Below are 25,502 nucleotides of genomic sequence, written 5' to 3'. Positions count from 1 at the left end.
CTGTGTGTTTGCACAAACATACAAGCTTAATTTAGACCTTCAGGAAATCGTCTTACTCTGACCCCCCACCTTACTATTTCTTCTTTTGCTGCTATCTGTCTCTCCCAATCCTTTGTGTATCTTGTTTCTCCTTTCTAATGCTAACTCCTGGATCTCATCCCCCTGCCCACTTAGTTTAAACCCTCCCCAACAACACCAGCAAACTGCCCTGCAAGGTCATTGATTCTGACTCTGTTGAGGTGTAGCCTTTACAGGCCCCATCTTCCCCAGAACTGGTCCCAGTATCCCAAGAATTGAAAGCCCTCCCTCCTGCATAATTTCTCCAGCAATCCATTCATCTGCTCTCTCCAATTCTATACTCACCAGCGTGGTACCGGGAGTATACCGGAGATTACTACCTTTATGGTCCTGCTTGCCAGTTTCTTTCCTGACTCTGTAAAATGTGCCTCGTCCTTCTTTCTGCCTGTGTTGTTGTTAACATGGACCACGACCTCTGGCTATTTACCTTTCCATTTCAGAATGACCTGTTAATAAAATTCCTGCTGTACATTAGCCAATCTAACTGCAGTGACCTTCCTGATGGGACTACTGGTACAGGTTACTGTTGCACACACACTACCTGATTGCATATCCAGCATGTTGGGGGGGCCAACAAAGCAACCCATAATAGTGGCTACATAGTGTGTGATTCGAGGGGTTGCTAATGTGAGTATTGGGAATGTCCTGGTATTGCACTGATTCCGGTGTTTTTGATCTTCCCCGGTGCTGGGTTTCAGGCTCTCTGTGCTCCTGTATTTCAGGTTGTTGGAATCATCGAGTCTCGTGCTCGGGCTGTGGACCTCATGACCCATAACTACTACGAGCTGTTGTATGCATTCCATGTACAACGGCACAACTTTCGGAAAGGTAAAGTGTGAGCCCATGCTGACAATTCCTGATGTCATCTTAAGCCACTTAAATCCTAGCAGCACTGGAGTGGTGCGTTTTACTTGTAACAACTTTAACAGTGGTCTGCTCTGCCCAGAGGCTTGGATATTTATCACTTTTTATTTGTCCACGGGATGTGGGCATCGCTGGCTGGGTCAGCATTTATTGCCCGTACCTAATTGCTCTTGAGAAGGTGGTGGTGAGCTGCCTTCTTGAACCACTGCAGTCCACATGGTGCAGGTAAACCTGTTGGGGAGGAAGATCCAGGATTTTGACCCAGAAACAGTGAAGGAGGGGCGATATATTTCTAAGTCCGGTTGGTGTGTGACTTGGAGGGGAACTTCCAGGTGGTGGTATTCTCATGTGTCTGCTGCACTTTTCCTTCTTGGCAGTGGTTCTGGGTTTGGAAGCTGACGTCCATGGAGCCTTGGTGAGTTCCTGCAGTGCATCTTGTAGATGGTATACAGTGCCGCTATTGTGTGTCAGCGGTGGAGAGAGTGAATATTTGTGGATGGGGTACCAATCAAGTGGGCTGCTTTGTCCTGGATGGTGTCCAGCTTCTTGAGTGTTGTTGGAGCTGCACTCATCCAAGTTAGTGGAGAGTAATCCATCACACTCCTGGCTTGTGCCTTGTAGACGGTGGACAGAGTTTGGTGAGTTACTCGCCACAGGATTCCTAGCCTCTGATCTGCTCTTGTAGCCACAGTATTTATATGGCTAGGCCAGTTCAGTTTCTGGTGAATGGTAACCCCCAGGATGTTGATAGTGGGGGATTCAGTGATGGTAATGCCATTGAGTGTCAAGAAATGATGGTTAGATTCTCTCTTGTTAGAGATGATCATTGCCTGGCACTTGTGTGGTGTGAATGTTACTTACCACTTATCAGCCCAAACCTGGATATTGTCCAGGTCTTGCTGTATTTGGACATGGACTGCTTCAGTATCTGTGGAGTCGTGAATGGTGCTGAACATTGTGCAATCATCAGCGAACATCCCCACTTCTGATAGAAGGAAGGTCATTGATGAAGCAGCTGAAGATGGTTGGGCCTAGGACACTACCCTGAGGAACTCTTGCAGTGATGTCCTGGAACTGAGATGATTGACCTCCAACAACCACACAATTCCTTTGTGCTAGATATGACTCCAACCAGCAGAGAGTTTTTCCCCTGATTCCCATTGACTCCAGTTTTGCTAGGGCTCCTTGATGCCACACTCGGTCAAATGTGGCCTTGATGTCAAGGGCAATCACTCTCACCTCACCTCGGGAGTTCAGCCCTTTTGTTCATATTTGGACCAAGGCTGTAATGAGGTCAGGAGCTGAGTGGCCCTAGCAGAACCCAAACTGAGCGTCAGTGAGCAGGTTATTGCTAAGCAAGTGCTGCTTGACAGCACTGTTGATGACTCCTTCCATCACTTTACTGATGATAGAGAGTAGATGATGGGGGCTGTAGTTGGCCGGGTTGGATTTGTCATTTGTCCTACATACCCGGGCAATTTTCCACATAGCCGGGTAGATGCCAGTGTTGTAGCTGTACTGGAACAGCTTGGCTAGGGGTGCGGCAAGTTTTGGAGCATGAGTCTCCAGTACTATTACTGGAACTTGCCAGGGCCCATAGCCTTTGCAGTATCCAGTGCCATCAGCTGTTTCTTGATATCCCGTAGAGTGAATCGAATTGGCTGAAGACTGGCATCTGTGATGCTGGGGATCTCCAGAGGACGAGTTTGGTAACAGTTTATCAGACAGTCCACTATTTAACCTGAAACATCAATTTGTTATAGCCTAACATGGGACAAGCAGTCAGCCATTCCCATGCTATGAAGTACTTTACATCACAGATGTTGAGGTGTTCACCCTGTCACTGCCAGTACATTAACTGGTTGCAGTCTGCCTTTCCCACACATAAGCCTACATTGTGGAAATTTCCCACACACTGCAATAATGTGCTGGGCCACCTGCCTGTCCTTCATTCCCTTTGCCCAGGCTGACTCCACTCTGCCTGTAAGTACCATATGGCCTCAGGCTCCAGTAGTGGACTGCTTCATACCTTGCATCCCTGTACTTCAGGGTCTGTCTCTTATCCCAGACATGCCTCTATAACCTGAATTTCCTCTGTTCTGTCATCTGCAAATTTTGGCTACCAGTTTTGACATTAACCTATTATTTTTGGCTCTTCTTTTTTCTCAACCCTCCTCCTTCCTCTCCCTGTTGCTCAGCCAAGCCATTTACTCCCTCTCAGATACTTTTGTCTCCACCTCCTATTCCTTACCCCAACCCCTCATTGCTCCTCTGCCTCCCTGTTCACCCAAGCTTGAATCCCACCTTGAATAAGCTCACAGCTGACCCTCTCTCAGCCCATCAAGGCGCTCATTGTGGACAACAACCCCAACTATTCCATCCTTTCTTGCTGACCTTGCTGCCTGATATGCCCTCTGGAGACTAACCTCACCAACCTCCATCCTGAATTCTTACCTGATCCGTCACTGCCCCTTTAAACTCGATAATCACAGCCCCCTTCATATTTTCCTGTGCTCATTCAAATTGTATTGCCACTGATTGCATTGACATTGAGGCTTTGACTGAAACTTGACTTAGGTGTTGCTGACACCTTGTCCCTTACCACTGCCCTGCCCAAACCGTCATGGTGGCAGTGTCCCCCCTATCACCAGTCCCATTTTGGTCTCTTCAGCGACACATGGCATCTTTTCCTCCCTCGCACTTCCATTCCTGTTGTCTGGCCTTTAAAATCCTCATCTTCTACTCCCGTGTCCAAGCCGGAGCAAACATATGTCTCCAGTTTCTCTCCTCGTGCCCTATCTGGCTCATCTCATCCTTCAGAGCCATCACCAGCTCCTTTGAGCCCATTATCTCTAAACTGCTGACCATCTTGCTAGCTGGCATTGTAAACAGGTGCCCCCTCTTTTAGAACTGCTAACTTTCTTTCCTTTAAGGTGTGGCTGTCCTTGCTCAGTTCCACTCTCTGCTAGCTAGAGCATCTCCAGTAATGGCTTCTCTTCCCACCCTCACACTATTGCCTCTGGAATACCTCAAGAAATATCCTTGTCCCACTGTTCCTTATCCTTGGCAATATCATCCACAGACGTGGGGTGAGGTTTCTTATATATGCTGAATGACATCTAACTTATCAGCACCCCTCTGAGCTCCTCCACTGCTTCTCTGTTCAGATTGTTTGTCCAACAAGCAGTTCTGAATGCGCTACAGTTTCCACCATTGTAAAAATCGAGAAAACTTGAGCCATTCCCTTTGGCCCCCATCACAGACTCCGTTCTCCAGGCACTGATTCCATCTCTCTCTCCCTGGCCACTGTCTGAGGCTGAACAAGATCATTCATGACCTTCACATCCTATTTGATCCTGAGCTACGTTTCCAACCCTATATCCTCTCATAAGAACATAAGAAATAGAAGCAGGAATAGGCCTTTCGGCCCCTCAAGGCTGCCCTGCCATTCTATAAGATCATGGCTGATCTGCCCCAGGCTTTAACTCCTCTTTCATGCCAGCTCCTCATAACCCTCAACTCCCCAATATTTCAAAAATCCATGTACCTCTTTAAATACTTTCAGTGATCTAGATTCCACAACTCTCTGGGTTAGAGAATTCTAGACATTCACTACTCTCTGAGAGAAGAAATTCCTTCGCATTCAGTTTTAAATGAATGTCCCCTTATTCTGTAACTATGTTCCCTAGTTTGAGATTCCCTCACTAGTGGAAACATCTGAGGAGCCGGTTGGGGGAGGGGGCTGGGTGGCCCCGAGGAGCTGGTGGAGGGGGTGGGGGGGCCCTGAAGAGCCGGGGGGGGGTGGGAGCTGGGCGGCCCCGAGGAGCCGGCGGCTGGCAGAAGTGACCTATGAATGCTTTACCTATTGGGTATCTTTTCTTGCTCTCCTCCTAGCTGGGACAGTGATGTTCGAATATGGAATGCGTCTTGGGCGAGAAGTCCGCTCTCTAGATGGGCTCCAGAAACAAGTTAACTGTTACCTCGTGGGGATAAACTGTCTGCGACAAATCCGACCGGAGTACGCCTGGATTGTACGGCCTGCAGCAGGAGCTATGGTATGAGAGCACATTTGAACACCCACTCCTTGTGAGATGATGGACAGAGTTTCACTATCAGCTAGTGAGAGCATGTGTTTACAAACTGCAGTTGCACCTGAAGTGCTGACAGCTGGAGTACTTGGCGCTGGGTGAACTGGGGAGATGTGAGGACACAGTGACAGGTTGTTTGTGGGTCTATGCAAGCTCAGTGTTGAATTGGGAGGACTTGTCTTCAGTCTGGACGAAGGAAGACTAACTTTGTGTGAGTGGGTTGCAGTCACCTTCATCCTAATGCTGGAGAGTGTGTTGGTAACTTGAAAGAAAGCTCTCAGTGCATTATTGAGTTCCCGGGTATAGCACTGGCGAGGGGTGATGAGGGAATTGTGGTTGGTGTGTATATAGACTTTCAAAACACATTTGACAAATTACCACGTGATAAACTTGAGATAAGTTGAAGCCCATGGGATTAAAGGGGCAGTGACAGCATGGATATCAAATTGGCTAAGAGACCGAAATCAGAGACTGCTGGTGAACTGGAGGGAAATGTGCAGTGATGTTTGCCACATGGATGTTTGGGCTACTCTTTTTGATGTATATTAATGACCTGGACTTGAGTATAAAGGGCATCATTTCAGTTTGCACATGACACAAAGCTCATAAATGTAGCAAACTTAAACAATGAAGAGAATTGTAAAAGGAGGGCATAGACAAACCAGTCAAATAAGCAGATATATGGTAGATAAAACTTAACACAAATGTCAAATGATACATGTTGGTAGAAAGAATGAAGAGAGGCAAAATAAACTAAATGGTGTAGTTATAAAGTGGTTGCAGGAACAGAGACTTGTATATATCAAAATCAGTGATTATACCAGGATCAACTGAGATTTCTGTTTGAAAAAAACATGTGGGACTTTTGTTTTTACTCATAGAGACATAGTTTGGTGGAGCTGATAGACCCCACATTTCTGGTCTGATGAGTTGACAGACTTATTTACAATGCTGTCCCTGGTAATGAGGTTTTGTTGGGAAGAATTAAAGAGTATGATGTTTAACACTCGGACAGGCTGGTTGTTGTCTTTTTCCTGTGATGCTGGGTCCTGTTTAAACTTTTCTTCTGCTATAACAGTTTGAGCGTCCTGGGGCATCGCCAAAGAGGAACCATGATGGCGAGCACACTGTCACACAAAGTAAGTAATGTTATTTTGTTTCATCACTCACTACTTGAGGTTGCAAATCAAAGGAAGCTGGTTGAGTTTATGTAAAGTATCTGTGATGCATCTGACAGAAGATTGACGCCTTGTAGAAAATGTTGTATGTTGCTGTGCTGATGCCCTGTGTCCGTGAATGACACTAAGGTAACTCCAATTCTCATCTTGCCCTTTGATCCCATTTCATTATGATTACTTCCTGACCATTCGAGGGATGCTGATGCCCACTCTGACCTGTTCACATTGCCCTCTGTTGAAAACAGCTCCCTCCATACCTCTGACTGCCTGGGAGCCTCATCAGCTTGCAGTGTTAATGAAAGCTCTCTCGGAGTTACTCTTAAATTCAGTGAGATACCCAAATTCTGGGAGCACTGTTAGTGCTAAATTAATGTCACATTGAGTTTTCTGCCTCCATGTTTTATTTTTACCTCTCCCATTAGATGGTTCCTTACTCCGAATTCTGCTGGAATCAGTATTTTAAAAGGTCGCTCGCTCCATCATTAGTGAATTCAGGAGCTAAAGTTGCCAATCAGATGGAGCCCTTTTCTAATCTGTTGGGTTTGGTGGTTTAACCAGAACGAAGTGCAGTTTAAACATACAAGTACACAAGCAGAACATGTGGGGTCAGAGAAACAGGTTACATAGCTGTAAGGAAAAACAAAGTGTTGGAGATACTCAGCATCTGTGTTGAGAGGAAGAGAATGTTTGGAGTTGAATGTGACTTCTTCAGAACAGGTTACATAGCTGGATTTCTGTGGAACCATCTGACGAGTGGGTGTAGTTTGAATTGTTGCCAACAGGGACAGAGATATTTTACTGCTTCCAGCTCCCCTCAATCTCTAGTCAGCACTGACCAGGTGTTGTTGAATGCATTGAAGTCCCCCACCCAGAATACATTCTGTGCCTTTGCCACTCGGCACTTTTTCCAATTGGAGGAGCACTGATTCATCAGCTGAGTGGGGAGGGACGGTCAGTGGGGAGGGAGGGTCAGTAAGAGCTTTCTTTGTCCGTGTTTGACCTGATGCCATGAGACTTCATGGGGTCCAGAATCAATGTTGAGGTTTCCCAGGGCAACTTCCTCCTGACTGTATACCACTGTGCCACCACTTTTGCTGTGTCTGTCCTGCTGGTGGGACAGGACACACCCGGTGATGACGTCTGGGACATTGTCTGCAAGGTATGGTTCCGTGAGTATGACTATGTCAGGCTGTTGCTTGACAAGTCTGTGGGAGATCTCCCAATTTTGGCACAAGTCATAAGATGTTAGTAAGGAGAACTTTTCAGGGTCGACTGGAGGGTGTGTCTTTGAAGTTTCGAGTGCCTGGTTCGTTGCTAGGTGATCTGTCTAGTTTTATTTTTATTTAATTTTACCGTAGTGGTTTGATACAACTGAGAGGCTTACTAGGCCATTTCAAAGGGCAGTTAAGAGTCAACCACATTGCTGTGGGTCTGAGTCACATGAAGGCTAGACAGAGTAAGGATGGCAGATTTCCTTCCCTAAAGGACATTATTGAACCAGATGGGTGTTTACTTCTATCCAGTAGCTTCACAGTCATGGGTCAGGGGGGTAGAGGGGGTCTTGATGGGGACAGTGTGGTGGGGGCGGTGAGAGACAGACTTTGGGAGCAAACCAGTTGTGTGGAGTTGCCCATGTCACTGTTTAATGTGTTATTGCAGTCTGCCGACAGATTGATATAGTGGAACTGAAGGATTTGGAGAAGGAGTTTGTGTTGGCCCGTACACGATTACTGCTTGCAAAGCATGACCCAGCCTCTGCAGCGATAGCAGGTGAGAACCAGAAGCAACTTACAGAAAAAGTGAATGATTTCCACCCCCCCCCCCCCCCCAAGTGTGACTTGTTGGTGTTCATTTTTCTATGTGAAGACTCTGATTAATTGTTGAGTAGAAAATTGTGCATTTACAAACATGCTCGTGTGATTTGCTGTTTCAGTTATTCTCTTATGGATAGTGGAACATGAATACTGGAGTGTGTGACTGTCAACAGTAAAGGCCTTTTCAGTGACTTCCCATCCACTCAGTTAGGACCTAGTGTTCCGGTACAAAGTTCATTTGATGTGTAATAAGCCCAATCCCAATTCTTGCCTCACTTAATCCCATCGCAGGCCCCTAGCACTCTAAATCTAAGGGATCAAGACCTTATTAGCAGTCTCTGGTTGAGATCAGTTTACTGGTCTGACGTGGAATGTGGGACTATCCTGGCCTGTGTCACATCACAAGCTCACAGTCCACAGTGAGGGTTTAAAAGATTTGTTGCAAGGGTTTGGCTATCACTGCCAAGGCCAGCAGTTATTGGCCACCCCTAGTTGCTCTGTACAACTGAGTGGCTTGCTAGGCCTTTTATGAACACATTTTTGGAGTTAGCAATTGAGATAAGATTGGAATCATGTATAGAATCGACTGGATAAGAAGGGCAGGTTTCCTTCCCTAGTGGGCATCTCTGAACTGGTTGGATTCTTAGGGTCACACTGACTGTTTTCAGAATCTTAATTCAAATTGGCAAACTGATGTGAGATTTGAACTTGCAATTCTCTAGATTATTAGCCCAGCAATGTAACCACTATGTTCCCAGAGCCCACACAGTGCTGAGTTGGTAAATCTGTAGTGTTTGTTGTTGTAGCCTTGTTTAAATGTTGAGAATGAAGCTGTATATTGTGGTTGCTTGCTCCATCTTTAAGTCTCATTTCTACTGCAGGGAGTGCCTCTGCAGAAGAGATGGTGGCCTTACTTGTTCAAGTGGGACTCTTTGATGCTGCTGTCTCCTTGTGTCAAACCTTCAAACTCTCATTGACCCCCATCTTCGAAGGACTCTCCTTCAAGTAAGTCTGGGATTGCTTGTAAGTATAACATGCAGTTTATCTCATCTCCTTTCACCCTTGCAGAACTCAAAGCACATTATGTAAAGAGGTGGTGCACCAAGTCTTGAAATGGATATTCCACTCCCTGGATGGATTGGGGGCTACTGGTTGGCATGTTCTGCTGGCTAGGTGGCTCTCCCTGTGGTATATGTGAAAGACTGGTATGCTGACCAACACTTAGTCGATGAGAGCTGCTCGCTCTCTGATTTGTTGTAGGATGGTGCTCACTGGATAGGAGAACTGAGTTTGTAGTTTTCAAGAGCAGGTGATCAGCGCTGAAAGTGTGGGCTTTCTCAAAGGCCAAAGCTTACTAAACCTTTGGAGGCAATGAGAGTCCATTAGCACAGAGTAGGGAGACAGGGTGTGGAGGGTGGATAAGGCAGTGAGAGTCCATTAGCACAGAGCAGGGAGACAGGGTGTGGAGGGTGGATAAGGCCGTGAAAGTCCATTAGCACAGAGCAGGGAGACAGGGTGTGGAGGGTGGATAAGGCCGTGAAAGTCCATTAGCACAGAGCAGGGAGACAGGGTGTGGAGGGTGGATAAGGCAGTGAGAGTCCATTAGCACAGAGCAGGGAGACAGGGTGCGGAGGGTGGATAAGGCAGTGAGAGTCCATTAGCACAGAGCAGGGAGACAGGGTGTGGAGGGTGGATAAGGCCGTGAGAGTCCATTAGCACAGAGCAGGGAGACAGGGTGTGGAATAAGGCAGTGACTTGGATATGTTTGCCGATGTTGTTCAGCTTTTTTAATCTTCCACTGGGTAAGATTTTTAAATATTCTCGGATAATTGGTTAGGTTTCCAGTTTTGGTTGTATCAGTTTGTAGTGGCAGATTTAGTTCAGTTGTACTAGTTATTTCAACCATTTAATGTAATTTTGGAAAGTGCTGAATTAATTTTGGCAGAATTGAGCTCCATTTCAATACTTCAAGTGATGTCTGTCTCAGACACTTTCTCTGATCATTCGTTGTCTCCCTCAGCAGTGTTGAACCTATTAGAACCTTCCTTTCATGTATTTCTGGAATGGACTGTAATTGTTGACCAGTGTAATGTGATCTAGAATGGACTGTAAATGTTAATCAATGTACCATGTCCTCCGTCTGTTTCAGGTGCATCAAGTTGCAATTTGTTGGTGAGGCTGCGCAGTCTGCTGCCTGGGACTGGCTGAAAACCAATCAGATACCTTCTATTGTCACAACAAAGGAATCCAGGTATAACTCTTAATAGGGCGGCAGGTCCGAGGGGGGTGGCCGGGGCGGCGGGTCCCGGGGGGGTGGCCGGGGCGGCGGGTCCCGGGGGGGGTGCCGGGGCGGCGGGTCCCGGGGGGGTGCCGGGGCGGCGGGTCCCGGGGGGGTGCCGGGGCTGGGAGGGCCGGGGCGGCGGGTCCTGGGGGTGGGCAGGGCCAGGGCGGCGGGTCCGGGGTGGGGCCAGGGCCGGGATGGTTTGTGTTTGGCACACAGCCTGAGAATCAGACTGTGGTTGAGATTCACTCCTTGAATTAGGTACGGCTCCTGGTGGAGTGCAGATTGATACTGGGACAGGACAATTAGTGTTTAGACCTACACTTTGTGAATAAGGCAATTCCTGACTCCAGAGGGAAAGCTCCTAATGTCATACTGCCAGTTCAGCGAAGGATGCAGTGAGGGGTGGCTGTGGGCAGCTGGTCGGTTAGATATGTTTCTTGACACAAGATACGCTCTGAACACTCCAGGCGTGGAAAAATGGAGAATTTCTTCAATTCTTACCAGGGGTAGATAGCTGCCTGTGGCCAGTAACTCACCTCCTGACTCCCCAAAGCTTGTCCACCATCTACAAGGCACAAGTGAGGAGTGTGATGGAATACTCCCCACTTGCATGGATGAGTGCAGCTCCAACAACACTCGTAGCTTGACACCATCCAGAGCCAGAATAAACCATCACTTAGGAAGGTATGGATTAATCAGAGATAGTCAGCGAGGTTTTGTTAAGGGAAAATTGTGTCTTAATAACCTAACTGAATTTTTTGAGGAAGTAACAAGGAGGACTGATGAGGGAAGAGCAGTGGGTGTGGTCTACATGGATTTTAGTAAGAGTTTTGACAAGGTCCCACGTGGCAGACTGGTCAGAAAAGTAAAAGCCCATGTAATACAGGGGAATGTGGTGGGTTGGATCCAAACTTGGCTCAGTGATAGGAAACAAAGGATAATGATTGACTAAAAACAAAAAACTACTGCGGATGCTGGAAATCCAAAACAAAAACAGAATTACCTGGAAAACCTCAGCAGGTCTGGCAGCATCGGTGGAGAAGAAAAGAGTCGACGTTTCGAGTCCTCACAACCCTTCAACAGAACTGAGTATAGTTAGGAGAGAGGTGAAATATAAGCTGGTTTAAGGTGGCCGGGGGAAAGAGAAGTTGAGGGGGGCGGGTGGTTGTAGGGACAAGCAAGCAGTGATAGGAGCAGATAATCAAAAGATGTCAGAGACAAAAGGATCAAAGAGGTGTTGAAGGTGGTGATATTATCTAAGAAAATGTACTAATTAAGAATGGATGGCAGGACACTCAAGGTACAGCTCTAGTTGGGGTGGAAAGACTGACAAGGAATTAGTTGTAGATTTTAAAATAATGGAAATAGGTGGGAAAAGAAAAATCTATATAAATTATTGAAAAAAGCAAAAGGGAGGGGGAAGAAACAGGGCGGGGATGGGGGGAGGGAGTTTAAGATCTAAAGTTGTTGAATTCAATATTCAGCCTGGAAGGCTGTAAAGTGCCTAGTCGGAAGATGAGGTGCTGTTGAAGGGTCGTGAGGACTCGAAACGTCGACTCTTTTCTTTTCCACCGATGCTGCCAGACCTGCTGAGTTTTTCCAGGTAATTCTGTTTTTATAATGATTGACTGATGTTTTTGTGAGTGGAAAGCGGTTTCCAGTTTGCGTTCCACAGTGTTGGGACTCTTGCTGTTTATATATTAATGATTCGGACTTAGATATGGGTGGCATGATTGAGAAATTTGCACACGACACAAAAATTGGCCGTGTAGTTTAATGAAGAGAATAGCTGTAGACTCCAGAATTACATCAATGATTTGGTTGAGTGGGCAGAAAAGTGGGTGGGAAATGGAAGTCAATCCAGAAAAGTGTGAGGTGATGCATTTTGGGAGGGCAAACAAAGCAAGGGAATACTCAATAAACGGGAGGAAAATGAGAGGGGCAGAGGAAGCGAGAGACCTTGGCATGCATGTCCATAGGCCCCTGAAGGTAGCAGGACAGGTGGATAAGGTGTGAAAAAAGGCATATGGAATGTTTTCATTTATTGGACAAGTTATTGAATACAAAAGCAGGGATGTAATGCTGGAACTGTATAAAACGCTGGTTTTTAAAAATTTGTTTATGGAATGTGGGCATCGCTGGCTAGACCAGCATTTATTGCCCATCCCTAATTGCCCTTGAGAAGGTGGTGGTGAGCTGCCTTCTTGAACTGCTGCAGTCCCTGTGGTGTAGGTACACCCACAGTGCTGTTGGGCCACAGCTGAAGTTTTGCACACTGTTCTGGTCATCACATTTTAGGAAGAATATAATTGCTCAGGTCAGAATACGGAGGAAATTTAGAAGAATGTTGCTAGGATTGTAAAATTGCAACTATGAGGAAAGATTGGATAGGCTGGGGTTGTTTTCCTTAGAACAGAGGAGGCTGTGGGATGACTTGATTGAGGTGTACAGAATTATGAGGGGCCTAGATAGAGTAGACAGGGAAGACTTGTTTCCCTTGGCTGAGCGGAGACACAGGTTTAAGGTGATGATAGAAGGATTAGAGGGGATATTGAGCAAAACTTTTTCAACCAGAAGGTGGTAGGTGTCTGGAATTCACTGCCTGGATTGGTGGCTGAGGCAGAAACCCTCAACTTAGTTAAAAGGTTCCTGGATCTGCACCTGAAGTGCTGTAACCTGCAAGGCTGGAAGGTGGGATTAGAATGGTCAGTTAGTTTTTCTTTTCAGCTGGCACAGACATGATGGGCTGAATGGCCTTTCTGTGCTGTAACATTTCTACGGTTTTATGATAAAACAACCTGTTTGATTGGCACTCCATCCCCCACCTTCAGCATTTCCTCCCTCTAACAATGATGCACAGTGCACCATACACAAGGTGCACTTCCACTACAGCTCCTTAGACAGCACCTTCCAAACCCATGACCGCTACCACCTAAGGGATAAGGGCAGGAGACACATGGGAACACCACCACCTGGAAGTTCCCCTCCAAGCCACATACCATCCTGACTTGGAAATACATCGCCGTTTTTTCACAGTCGCTGGGTCAAAATCCCGGAACTCCCCTTCCTAACAGCACTGTGGGTGTACCTACACCACGTGGACTGCAGCGGTTCAAGAAGGCGGCTCGCCACCACCTTCTCAAGGGCAATTAGGGATGGGCAATAAATGCTGGCCCAGCCAGCGAAGTCCACATCCCGTGAATGAATAAAAACAAAGTTACAGACAGGGCCATGTGTCAGGGCCAGGTACCCAGGAAACTTCAATCTTTCTAGGTTTTCCTTGTTGTGCTAGCTTCGCTGGGACAATGTTTGTTCTCTCCCGTTTCCAAGGAAAACTGGTGTGACTTTTCTAATGAGTTTAATGAGTGGTGAATCTTGAGTTTGCTTCGTGGAGGCTGCTGAGCTAGTTGTTTTCTAATTGCTTGTACGTGCCTCACAGGGTTCCACTGCACACAACTAAGCAGCTCGCAGAGGCTGAAGTTAAATGAAGTATTTTATGGTCCTATCTTTGATAGCCTAACAAAACAGGAACGCCTTTCATAGTGAGGATAATTCCATTTATATAAACCCAGAGTGAAGCTTCTGCTGTGAATATACTTCTAGGAGAGGTGGTGAGCCCCTGAGTTGGGTAGCGGTTAAAGCTATAGACCTCCCACTGGAAGTGAACCTGTAAAATGGGCAGGAGAGCATGTTTGCTGACTTCTCAAGGGCAGTGTGTGCTTGTGTAATGGAAGGGCGATTTGCTTTGACTGTGTTTGCTTGTCGTTTAAATTCGGGCAGCTTTATGATTCACATTAAACCATATCTTCCCAACGCGCTTCTAGCCAATAGATTGATGAAGACCCAATCGGAAGGGGCTCAAACAGTTCCACCTCTTGCTTAAGCATAGACATTAGATACTGGGCATTGTGGACAATCTCCTTAAAGCTAGACACTCGGACTACTTACAGGAGTGACTAGCTGTGACCGAACACGAGGATATTTGCGATAGGCCAGGAATTTCTAATGGGCGAGTTAAAGATTATTACGCCTGTATCCTGGGAATCTCTTGGGTTGCAGTTGAGAGTATCTGTGGAGCTACCACATGGAAGAATCTATTACCATGTGTCACTGTCTTTGACAAATCTCTTGGTGAGCTTGTGTTTCAGCTTTTCTGTAAAGGATCATCCTAATCCACTCAAACTGTTTGTGCTCCCATCATAATGATGATGCTTAACCAAGGAGATTGAGTGCCTGCTGTGTCATGCTCTTTGCATTCTTTGAGTGGTCTGCATCTTCATGCCAGCATCTTCTTGGTCCTGCAGAGACGGGTGTGCTTTCAGTGTCCATGTAGTTAGTCTCCAGTTGAAATGAACTGCAGGTATGGAGAAGGAACTGACAGTTTACACGCTCTGAATTATAGCCTTTTTATTTGTGTGCTTAGCATTCAGTTTCCACAGAGAGGAAGCTACTGGGTAGGGTGTTGACCTTTCTTTGCTTACTTTGTATGGTTTTGTTCAATCAGCTTTTCTCTTCCTGTAATAGTTAATGGCTGACCCATCAATAAGTTTGCATATCTAAAGATGGTCCAAGAAAGCCCAGTCCAGTCAGCCAGTTCAATCCAACTGTTAATGGTATCTCGAGTGTAATACATGCTTCACTTAAAGCATCTCACTTTAATTTTCATACACAACTTGAGAGTTTCTGGAGTGCAGTGACTGTTAAATAGGCAACACAAGTACCAGTAGGTGAGGGAGGGTTGTTCCCAAGTCTTGGAGAATTCCTTGCTCTTTAATAATTCTGCAGGATCTTCAACAGCCACCTTAGTTATGTGGAGCCTCAGTTTTAATGTGTAAATGTGAGCCTAGTGGTGTAGCATCTGAGTTGGGCTGGTAAGGAAGGCCATTGTAAGACTGGCTAATTCCTCACCTAGTTGAAGTGTTCCCAAGCTTTTTGTCCTTGTGTAAAGGAGAATGTCTCACTAAATCCTCTTAACTGTCTGTTCTATCCCTGCTCAGTGCCACAGATGAAGCCTGGAGGTTGCTGTCTTCCTACCTTGATCGCTACCAGTCTCAAAGTTCCCAGTATCATCGCTGTGTTATTAATAAACTGCTGTCGCATGGAGTGCCACTTCCTAACTGGCTTATTAACAGCTATAAGGCAAGGGTGACACTTATTTTTTCACTTCAAGGAAGTCCCAAATGGTATAAATGCAAATTATTCTCTCTGGTGAGGGAGGGTGTGGATTATTTAACCCTAGTCATAATGTTAAAGCTGCCTATTCAAGTTAAGAAAGTGCAGTGGTGAAAATATTTCCATGTACAGCTGACCTGTTAATTCCAGGATTATGAGCAGGATACCAAATTAATTGTATGTGTGAAATGTCTGCAAGCAGAAGATTATCTGGTGTAATAGCGAATGTGGATTTACCTGGATTCAAAAGAGTGTCTGAATTAAGGTGTTATCAGACACTGGGTAAGTATACTGTGACTTGAGAATATCCCCCTTCATATACTGTGGTGTTGTCCTGTTATATCTCGCTTCTCAAAGCCTGTATCAGGATAAACAGGATCAATTATTGATTTGTGGGGTTAATTGTAACAGGGAAAGCTGGGATTTTCTGAGTGAGCCCATTGGCATTTTTGGCAGCCAGGTTCCTGGACCTGGTGTGGTGTTTGAGAATCATGTGTGTGAATATGGTTCTGAAACGTGTAGTCTGAGGGATTATCATTATGCACTTAGCAGAAAGCGGTGATATACCACCAGATTTGGGACTGGATGAGTGGTGTGGGGGCGGGGGAGAAGGAGTGTGGGGGTGTAACCCCTTGGAGTACTGGACTGAGTGATCAACACCCCACCTGTATGAAGAAGCTTGCACACTACCAATCCTGGGACAGAGAAGATGCCCTGTTTCTCTTGCATTGTAGTTGGAAACTGTTATAATACTCAGGAGATAATGGCAATGGGCAAACTATAAGGAGGAGCAGCTTGTTCACCCCTCACTCTGTGTGCGTGTGTGTGTAGGAGGAACTTGCAGACTGAACTGCTTTATCCTTTAACAGAAAGTGGATGTGGCTGGGCTCCTGAGGCTGTACCTGAATTATGACCTTCTGGAGGAAGCAGTGGATCTGGTGCTGGAGTACATTGATGCGTTAATGGGAAAAGGACATCAGTATTTTGGCATTGAGGTAAGGATGGACACAGCTACAGCACTGGTCAGGTAGCAGCTCCAGTGAGTTCCTCTTCAGGGTTCTAGGGTGGACACTGAGTATTGTAAATATATATAGATAGAGCATTTTCCTGGCAATCCTGGGATTGTTTATTCGACACGACTAGAGGTAAACCCATTGCAACCTTCTGAAACGGTTTGCCCTTTAATCATAGAATCAGACAGTACAGAAGGGGGCCATTCAGCCCATCTTGCCTGTGGTGGCTCTTCCAAAGAGCTGTCCAATTATTCCCATTCCCATTCCCTAGCTCTTTCCTTATATCCCTACAATTTTTTTCCTTTTCAAGTTTTCAGGGAATTCCCATTTGAAGGTTACTCTTGAATCTGCTTCCAGTACCCCATTAGGTAGTCCATTCCAGATCACTATAACTCACATAGCATTCTGCAGCTTCCTACTCTGACATTCACTCCTAAAACTGCCCTCCCCTTCTATCCATTTTCCACAACAGTTTCTTCCATTTGTAGCCGTTTTATTCCCTTTGTGTCTTTCCAGTGCCCTATTATATCCTGATTGAGCAACCTGTTATATCCCATTCATTGTTCTTCACCTGTTCACAACTATTTCGAACAATTGTTGTTAGGCCGTGAAGTATACACTCTACCCAGCAACAACCTTTCCCTCATTTCTTTCAGTCCTTCCTGTTGGACAATTATTCAACATCATCTTTCCGTTCTGTCAAATAGTCTGTCCCCCTCAAACATTCATTGGCTCTCTTCAGATATTTATCTTTATATTCCAACATTTCTTGTTTCTTTTTTAATCTTGAGGCTAAAAATTCTTCAGGCTATTTGTCAAAGGCTTTTAGTTTTTTTTAAACGGTTAGCTCCCCTTCCTATGATGCAGCTTATGATGGAGGCCAATGAGGGGGAACTATAATAAAAATGGAGAGTGCTGGAAAAGCTCAGCAGGTCTGGCAGCATCTGTGGAGACAGAAACAAAATTAATGTTTAGAGTCCGTATGACTCTTCAGAGCTAAAGAGAAGTAGAACTGTGTGGATTTTATACTGCTTAAGAGAGGGTGGAGCAAAATAGAAGGTTGGGGATGAGTGGGAACTCAGGAGAGATTGACAAAGATGTCATGGACACAAGCCAAAGGGAGTGTTAATGGTAATGTTAAAGACTAAAGGTGCTGATGGTGGCATAAAGTTAAGAGCAGAATATGTTAATAGCAGAACAAGCCATTTCACAGATTGAAACAGCACCTCATTTTCTGATTAGGCACCTTAGAGCCTTCTGGACTTAACATTGAGTTCAACAACTTCAGACCATGAACTCTCTCCTCCATCTTTAGCCCCTTAATTTAATTTTTTTTTTCCTTTCCTCCCCCCACCCTCCCAACCCACACAGGGCCATCCTTCACTTGTTCTTATGTTTTGCTTTCACACAATTGTTTAGGGGAAATAACTGTTTTAAAAAAACTGCAAGCCTTTGACAAATAGCCTGAAGAATTTTAAGCCTCAAAATTAAAAAAGAAACAAGAAATGCTGGAATATAAAGATAAATATCTGAAGAGAGCCAGTGAATGTTTGAGGGGGACAGACTATTTGACAGAACGGAAAGAAGATGATTGGATAATCATCTAACAGGAAGGACTGAAAGAAATGAGGGAAAGGTTGTTGCTGGGTACAAATGGGCAGAGTGTATATTTCACGGCCTAACAACAATTGTGTGAAAGTAAATCAAGAACAAGTGATGGATGGCCCTGTGTGGGTTGGGGGGATAAAAATAAATAAAAATTAAATTAAGGGGCTAAAGGTGGAGGAGAGAGTTCATGGTCTTAAGTTGTTGAACTCAACGTTAAGTCCGGAAGGCTGTAAGGTGCCTAATCTGAAGATGAGGTGCTGTTCCTCCAGTTTGCATTGAGCTTCACTGGAACATTGCAGCAGACCAAGGACGGACATGTGGGCCTGAGAGCAGGATGGTGTGTTGAAATGGCAAGCGACAGGGAGGTCTGGGTTATGCTTGCGTACTGATCGAAGGTGTTCCGCAAAGCAGTCACCCAGTCTGCGTTTAGTCTCCCCATTTTTTTAATCATAACTAGGCCAGCATTTATTGCCCATCCTTAATTGTTCTTGTTCAGAGGGCATTTAAGAGTCAACTGCACTGCTGTGGGTCTGGAGTCACATGAAGGCCAGACCAGGTAAAGACGGCAGATTTTCCTTCCCTAAAGAACATTGGTGAACCAGATGGGTTTTTACAACAATCGGCAATGGTTTCATAGTCGTGATCAGACTCTTAATTCCTGATTTTTATTGAATTCAAATTTCATCATGTGCCTTGGTGGGATTCAAAGCCAGGTCCCTAGAACCTTACCCTGGGTCTCTGGAACAGTGGTCAGTGACAATACCACTTTGCCGCCGCCTCCCCTGAAAGGAGTGTTTGGGCCCTTGGACGGTGAGGAGGGAAGAGGTAAAGGGGCAAGTGTTGCACTTTCTGCGATTGCATGGGAGGGGGATGAGGTGTTGGGGGTGATGGAGGAGTGGACCAGGGTGTCCCGGAGGGAACGGTCCCGTGGAATGCTGACAGGGGAGGTGATGGGAGGATGTGTTTGGTGGTGGCATCATGCTGGAGTTGGTGGAAATAGCGGAGGATGATCTTTTTGAATGCGGAGGCTGGTGGGGTATAAAATGAGGACAAGGGGGACCCAATCATAGTTCTGGGAGGGAGGGGAAGGGGCGAGGGCAGAGGCGTGGGAAATGGGTTGGACACGGTTGAGGGCCCTGTCAACCACAGTGCAGGGGAATTCTCGATTAAGAAAGAAGGAAGACATGTCAGAAGCACCGTTTTGGAAAGTGGCATCATTGGAACAGATACGACGGAGGTGAGGGAACTGAGAGAATGGGATGGATTCCTTACAGGAAGCAGGGTGTGAGGAGCTGTAGTTGAGGTAGCTGTGGGAGTCGGTGGGCTTGTAATGAATATTAATAGACAATCTATCCCTAGAAATGGAGATAGAGAGGTCAAGGAAGGGAAGGAAGTGTTGGAGGTGGACCACGTGAAGGCGAGAGGGGTGGAAATTGGAAGCAAAATTTTTCCAGATCCGGAAGAGGACATGAATTGGCACTGATGCAGTCATCTATGTACTGAAAAGAGAATTGTACCCCATAAAGAGACATAGATAAGTGGGGCCCATGCGGGTACCCATAGCCACACCTTTCATTTGGAGGAAACTATGCACTGGCTGGATCTGTAACAATTACTCTGCCCTGGGATTCAGTAGCCAGGTAATGCTCACACAGTGCCAGGAGCTGGATGTGCTTTTTGGAGATCTGATAGTTCAGCGGAGACTGGTGCTTGAAGCAATGGCTTGGTAAAGTAATCACCCCTCTACAGATCTTCAGAACTATAAGCAGGAGACACCTGGAAATATCCAGAGCTTCTCTAATCTTAGCTGAGAATCAGACGGCACAAAGGAAGAAACCAATCCACTGAAGATGAAACTTCTCTGGATCCAAATGCACTTTTCCAGCGCATCATTGGCTACCCTCTCCACTTTAATGGAACAACAGCATAGTCTGCCTTTTGGATAGAAAAAGTGAACCCATTAAGAGCCTGTTTATCAAAGTCATTGGGTCAAGGAGCAAGGCTTCTCGAAGGAACTGCAGCCCCTCCTATCCCTCCCCTTAGAATTGAGGGATGTTGTCGTACTGCAAGCTAAGTCTGCAGTAGAGAAAGAATAATCCAGTTATGCCCTATGCCCCAGCCAGATATACTTCAGGTGGTATCCTGTACCCACAAGTTGAGTATGAGACGATATCACATCTCCAAGAGCAGCTATGAAATGAGTACAACAACTAACTCCACCTTTGCCTGGCAACAAGCTGGCTGAATGCACTTCTCTAGAGAGCCAGGCTCGGGTACACACACACACTCCCTGCTCCTTCCCTGCTGTCGTAGTGTCGTTGGAGGTGCCATTATCTGGATGTACGGTCCAAATGTGATGGTCACTACTCTGAGCAAACTATGCTTTGCGACAGAAACAAATAGAAAGTAGAAAGAGAGAATATAAATGAACAATGTATAAACCCTCCAAGAGACAAAAGTCAAGATTGAAGAACGTGAAGGATGCTTAACAAATGAACCTGTCTTAGGATTAATGTTAAGTGCATCAGGTATCTAAAACTGACACTCAGACGCGAGAAGAAACTGTCTGGGGAGGGAGTTCAGAGCTTGTGTGCATCAGAGTCTGGCTTCCTGCAGATCTGTACTGGGACTGTTTGTTTTCCTGGTGCATTGGTTGAAAATATTTTCACTTTGTTGATTACCCTTGAGATGTGAACTAGTTTTGTGCTTAAACCAGGGATGAGGATGCTCTGTTGTGCTCCTCCAGCTCAGTAGTAGCACACCGGTCTCTAAGTCACAAGGTTATGGATTCAAGGAACACCCCAGAACTGGAGCATAACCTGGACTGTTGTGTGCTGTATGATAGCCATTCATGTAGTTAATTGGATATCCAGAATTTGAAAATTACATTTATAATTTATAAATAAAAAAAATTGAGTGCAAGACACAGTCATTGGGCTTTTTTCTCAACTCAGGTTTGCACAGGCTGTGTAAGGGAATTTAAACCATTCTGTGCATTTCAGGGATAAAAGGTAATAACTGTGTGTGTATTTTTTAATTTGTGCTTTACTTCCTTGATTACAGAATGGAGGTTGATTATGTATGTGTAAGGGGCTTTCTATAAAGTTAGTACAAGTGGCTACAGTGATGTTGCTGTGAACACTCCTGAGGCTTATTGGTGCTTTCTATATATAACATGTCTGTACACTATTGAGCGAGTGATGCCCTGTCATTCAATAATGCTCATATCCCAGGACCAAATAATAGAAATCTAAACTCAGCCTGTTCTTCCCTTTTTCACTGGCTCCTCCCTTCTTTCAGCAGCTCCCCTAACTTTTTCTCTCCTGCTATCTTTTCTTCCTTTCATCACTCTCTTACTGTATTTGTAGGTGCTCATTTGTGCTTCACCCTCATTCCCCCTCTCCTCCATCCCTGATATCTAGATTGTATTTTCTGTGCATACTTCCCTAAACCAACCCCACAGAAAAGTTTACAAACTGAAGTAAAATAACTGACAATCCAAGGAGTAGAGACTTGCAATGTGGCACCCTCTCTGCTCAGTGATAACTGGACACTGACACACAGCACCACACCCCCACCCACCAGGCCAGTGATAACTGGACATTGGCAAAGCATCTCCGCACCAACCCCCTCTCCACTCCAGTAAGTGCGAACTGGGCACTGTAACACCCCTGCCCCAGTCAGTGATAACTGGGCATTATGGCAACCCCTGGTCAGTGATAACATTTGAAGCCCCATAATAAAGCATTTATCTTAGAAATCTCTCCATGTTCTTCCAAAGTGAATATGCCATTGGGAGCAGTGCCTCTGAAACCTCTCATTGCAATGTATCATTACTTGGTGCTGCACAGGAGTTAGGGAGGAGATTTTAATGTACTGAAATCTTTGTTGCAGAGGTCGCTGTCAGCCACAGCTCCACCTGTTTGGCTTCCTTACACAGCCATCGACCAGTTACTGCATGCACTCGGAGAGAACCAGAGTAACATGAATAACATGAGGGTGAGTGTAACTAGGATTCCCAGCAGATTTGGATAATTGGCCTTTCATTTGACTGACAGAGCCCCAACTGATGACAAACAAATCTTCAGTGTACATACCATTGACTTGTTCTTGCTCATTGATAATGTCCCTCACGTGAAAGCACTCAAGTATAAAACAGACTCTCTGTCATTTCCTCAGCTCTGTGAAAAACTCCGGAGCAGATTGGCAGATTATCACCAGCAGGTGGATCAAACAACTTCCGACATGAACAGCTATCGGAGGCAGCAGCAGTTTGAAGATGCGGCTAGTCTATGAGAGCTGCCTCAGAGCCCAGGGCTGGATGACATGGTAAAATGACTGATCGTGATGCCAACGTCCAAGTGACCCATGCTGCCTTTCCTACATGACCTTGTGTGCCTGTACAGACTCTTAATCAAAGCAAGGAAACTCATTGTGCCCGTGTCATACATACCATGTTTTTTATAATGTTCAAGTTCTGATTGGTCAGCCAGTCCAGTTGCCGCTGCCTCTGTAACCAGCTTCCTGTGTGTCTCTGTACCTGGGGGAATCTCTTGGAAGGGGAGGCTGCCAGAGCAAGGCTGTGCTCTGGGCTGCTGACTTGACTTTTTTCTACTGTACATGAATGCTAAAGATTTGCCTTTTTGAGGCTTTTATTTATTGGAAGATTTTTTTTTCCAATCACGTTTAATAAAATAAGGGAATTGTAATTGTGTTTATTCATTTCCAGTTTCTCATTAGATATCTTTGCTGTTTGATCTGGTGAGGGTGTGCTGAGGGGAGATTCTCTTCCATTGCTGGGTATTGGAAAGTGGGAATAGAGATCAATTGTGTTGTATCAGGTCTTTATCCCATCACTACGCCAGGATTTCCAGGTTTGGATTTGTGCCTGTGGTCAGGGCCTTTTCCAGCTTTTCTGTCAAGGTTTCCCCTCATTGCACTCAAGGAATTCCTGATAGTGGAGACTCTCCACCCCAACAACTCTAGAGCAGACATGCCCTAGGAATAGCTTTAGAATAGTACTCGGGCTGACCTTTTGTGTATCTGGCTGTCTGATCACTGCTGTCCAGCACCAAGCCCTGCCAGGTGTTGGACTTATACGGCCCAGAAGAGTACACTGGCCCAGGAAATTTGGGTAGACATATTCTCTTAACAGTAGCAAGCTTGGAGCAGTTGGCTTGGTATCTGGGAATGAGTTTTAAAATCATGGAATGGCCTCCTTTTGAGGCTGGAGCCATTCAGTCCATCACGTTCGTGGTAGCTCTCTGCGAGACCAACTCGGCTAGTCTCACTCCCCAGCCTTTCCCGGTACTTATTCGATTCTCTTTTGAAAGCCATGAGCCACAATTGAATGTGTCTCCACAACACTCGCACAAAATATCATTCTTGTCACTGTTGCTTCTTTTGCCAATTTCTGGCACTTAACCCTTCCGTCAATGGGAACAGTTTCTAGCTCTCTACTTTGTCCAGACCTTTCATAATTTTGAATACCTCTATCAAATCTCTGAAGTCCCAGCTTTGCCTGTCTATCCATATAAGCGAAGACCCTCATCTGGCATTTAGATTATCAAAAGGCATGATGCTCATGAGATAGTATACATGATGATGTGAAGGCTGTGGGAGACCACACAATGCAGTTGTTGCACTTGATAGCAGCCCTGATCTGCAAAGCTTTGCATTACAGTCTGACTTAAGTGCACCATTGCCTCGTGTCCTGCAATCTGATCTTTATGCAGTGTATATGAACTAAGTCAGCTCAGTGTTCCACATGCCATGATGTTAACAGTAAAAGTTCATGGCCTCCAGATACCTACACTTATGGTGGAACTACCTTCACAATTTCAGCTATGGGAAACAGCCCATAACTGTTAGTGTGTGTTCCTGCTGCAGGAGCAGAAAAACCTTGTCAGATAACACTAATTAGCTTTTCAGTCACCAAATTAGGTTCTGGTGCTGACTGTTTTAACACACAGTAAATCACTTGCTCTGTTTTATTCGGTTTGGTGTAGTGCCCAGTCCAATGAAATGAAAATCCAGGTCCCCCTGGTCTGAAATAGCTGAGACTTCACTGAGGAGCTTTCTGTGATCTCAGGCCTGTTAGTGAGCCACAGAAGGGTGAGGGGAAAGTCTCCAGGCAATGGTACTGATCATTCATGAACTGCAGCTCCTCTACTATTACGAGTCCAATTCTGAAACACTTAGCAGTACTGTCCCTGGAAATGTTAATGAATCAGGAAACCTCTGACACTGCAATAGCAATTTAACTGTCTTCTAAATACAGCCCAAAGTGAATGTATTACAGTAACACAAATTCAGTGCTTTGTGAAGGTTGGAGGTACACACCAACACTCCAACTTCCCTATAGTAAAACAATCCATTGTGCTGAGTTAGCAGCTGGACTGAGGAGCTGGGCAGTGTCACCGTCAAAACGACAAGAAAAGTGGACACATTAAACATTCTCAAGGCTGGTGCAGCATGATGTAATGAGAGAGTTTTGAGGGGGCTTGCTGTCTGAGAATGACGCAGCAGAGTGGTGTCTTTAATGGAGCTTTACAATTGGTCCCACTCCTATCTCCATATCGTTGCGGTTTTCTTTTAAGTATTTATCCAGTTCCCTTTTGAAAATTACTATTGAATCTGATTTGGTTGGTGCTGAGATAAAGTGGGGGAGTGCCAAGTCCAGGATAAGGTTTGATTCAAATTCACGACAGTATGTCGAGTGTCAAGTGTTGTTGCACTGACCTTTTGTGCTCAATAACTCATCATCTGAAGACACAGTGCCACATTATTCAGCTGACAGTAGCTTGCCTGGATTTTAGTCTCAATCACAGAGTGGCAGCAAGACTAACTTGGGTTTCTCTATCAAATCGAAATTCCACACTTTATTTCAACACCAACCAAAAGTGGACCCACAAGACTACATGAAAAGCGTGGGAATAAGGTCAAGTGCCTAAACACCAGCCTCCTGTACATCACCACGTACCATCGAGGTCTCCATAATCACAGCCTGTTTGATCTTTTTCCACAATGAGCTGCATGCTTATGCAACAAATACAGAGTAAAGCTCCCTCTACACTGTCCCATCAAACACTCCCAGGACAGGTACAGCACAGGGTTAGATACAGTGTAAAGCTCCCTCTACACTGTCCCATCAAAAAACTCCCTGGGCAAGTACAGCACAGGGTTAGATACAGAATAACGTTCCAACACAAGAGTCATGAGCTAATTTGACTTGCTCCTCATATGCTGCAGCAGATTAAATGCCATCCCTCAATTCTGAACAAATCTATTCCTCCACTTGTTAAATTCTCAGACTGTTTATTGGACATCCAGTACTGGATGAGCAGAAATTTACTTCAATATTGGGAAGACTGAAGCCATTGTTTTCAATTCCCACTCCAAAC

The 25,502-nt window shown here is 45.5% G+C and overlaps 1 protein-coding gene across 1 annotated transcript in view; it reads left to right on the top strand.

The window, feature by feature from the left end:
- The window catches only part of nup160 (nucleoporin 160), an 81,080-nt gene extending 58,272 nt beyond the window's left edge, over window positions 1-22,808 (top strand). Inside the window, exons 27-36 of the mRNA XM_078548820.1 lie at window positions 801-906; window positions 4,837-4,997; window positions 6,109-6,169; window positions 7,868-7,978; window positions 8,904-9,027; window positions 10,172-10,273; window positions 15,304-15,445; window positions 16,348-16,473; window positions 21,994-22,098; window positions 22,279-22,808. Of these exons, the coding sequence (XP_078404946.1) occupies window positions 801-906; window positions 4,837-4,997; window positions 6,109-6,169; window positions 7,868-7,978; window positions 8,904-9,027; window positions 10,172-10,273; window positions 15,304-15,445; window positions 16,348-16,473; window positions 21,994-22,098; window positions 22,279-22,395 (1,155 nt within the window). The 3' untranslated portion in view covers window positions 22,396-22,808. The remainder of the gene's footprint in view (window positions 1-800; window positions 907-4,836; window positions 4,998-6,108; window positions 6,170-7,867; window positions 7,979-8,903; window positions 9,028-10,171; window positions 10,274-15,303; window positions 15,446-16,347; window positions 16,474-21,993; window positions 22,099-22,278) is intronic.
- Window positions 22,809-25,502: the final 2,694 nt, after the last annotated feature.

This window comes from Cetorhinus maximus, chromosome 9 (assembly GCF_964194155.1).
Source record: "Cetorhinus maximus chromosome 9, sCetMax3.hap1.1, whole genome shotgun sequence".
In the NCBI taxonomy this organism is placed as follows: Eukaryota; Metazoa; Chordata; class Chondrichthyes; order Lamniformes; family Cetorhinidae; genus Cetorhinus; species Cetorhinus maximus.
The sequence above is the reverse complement of the archived record's forward strand: the minus strand, read 5'-3'. Positions and strand labels throughout refer to the sequence as shown.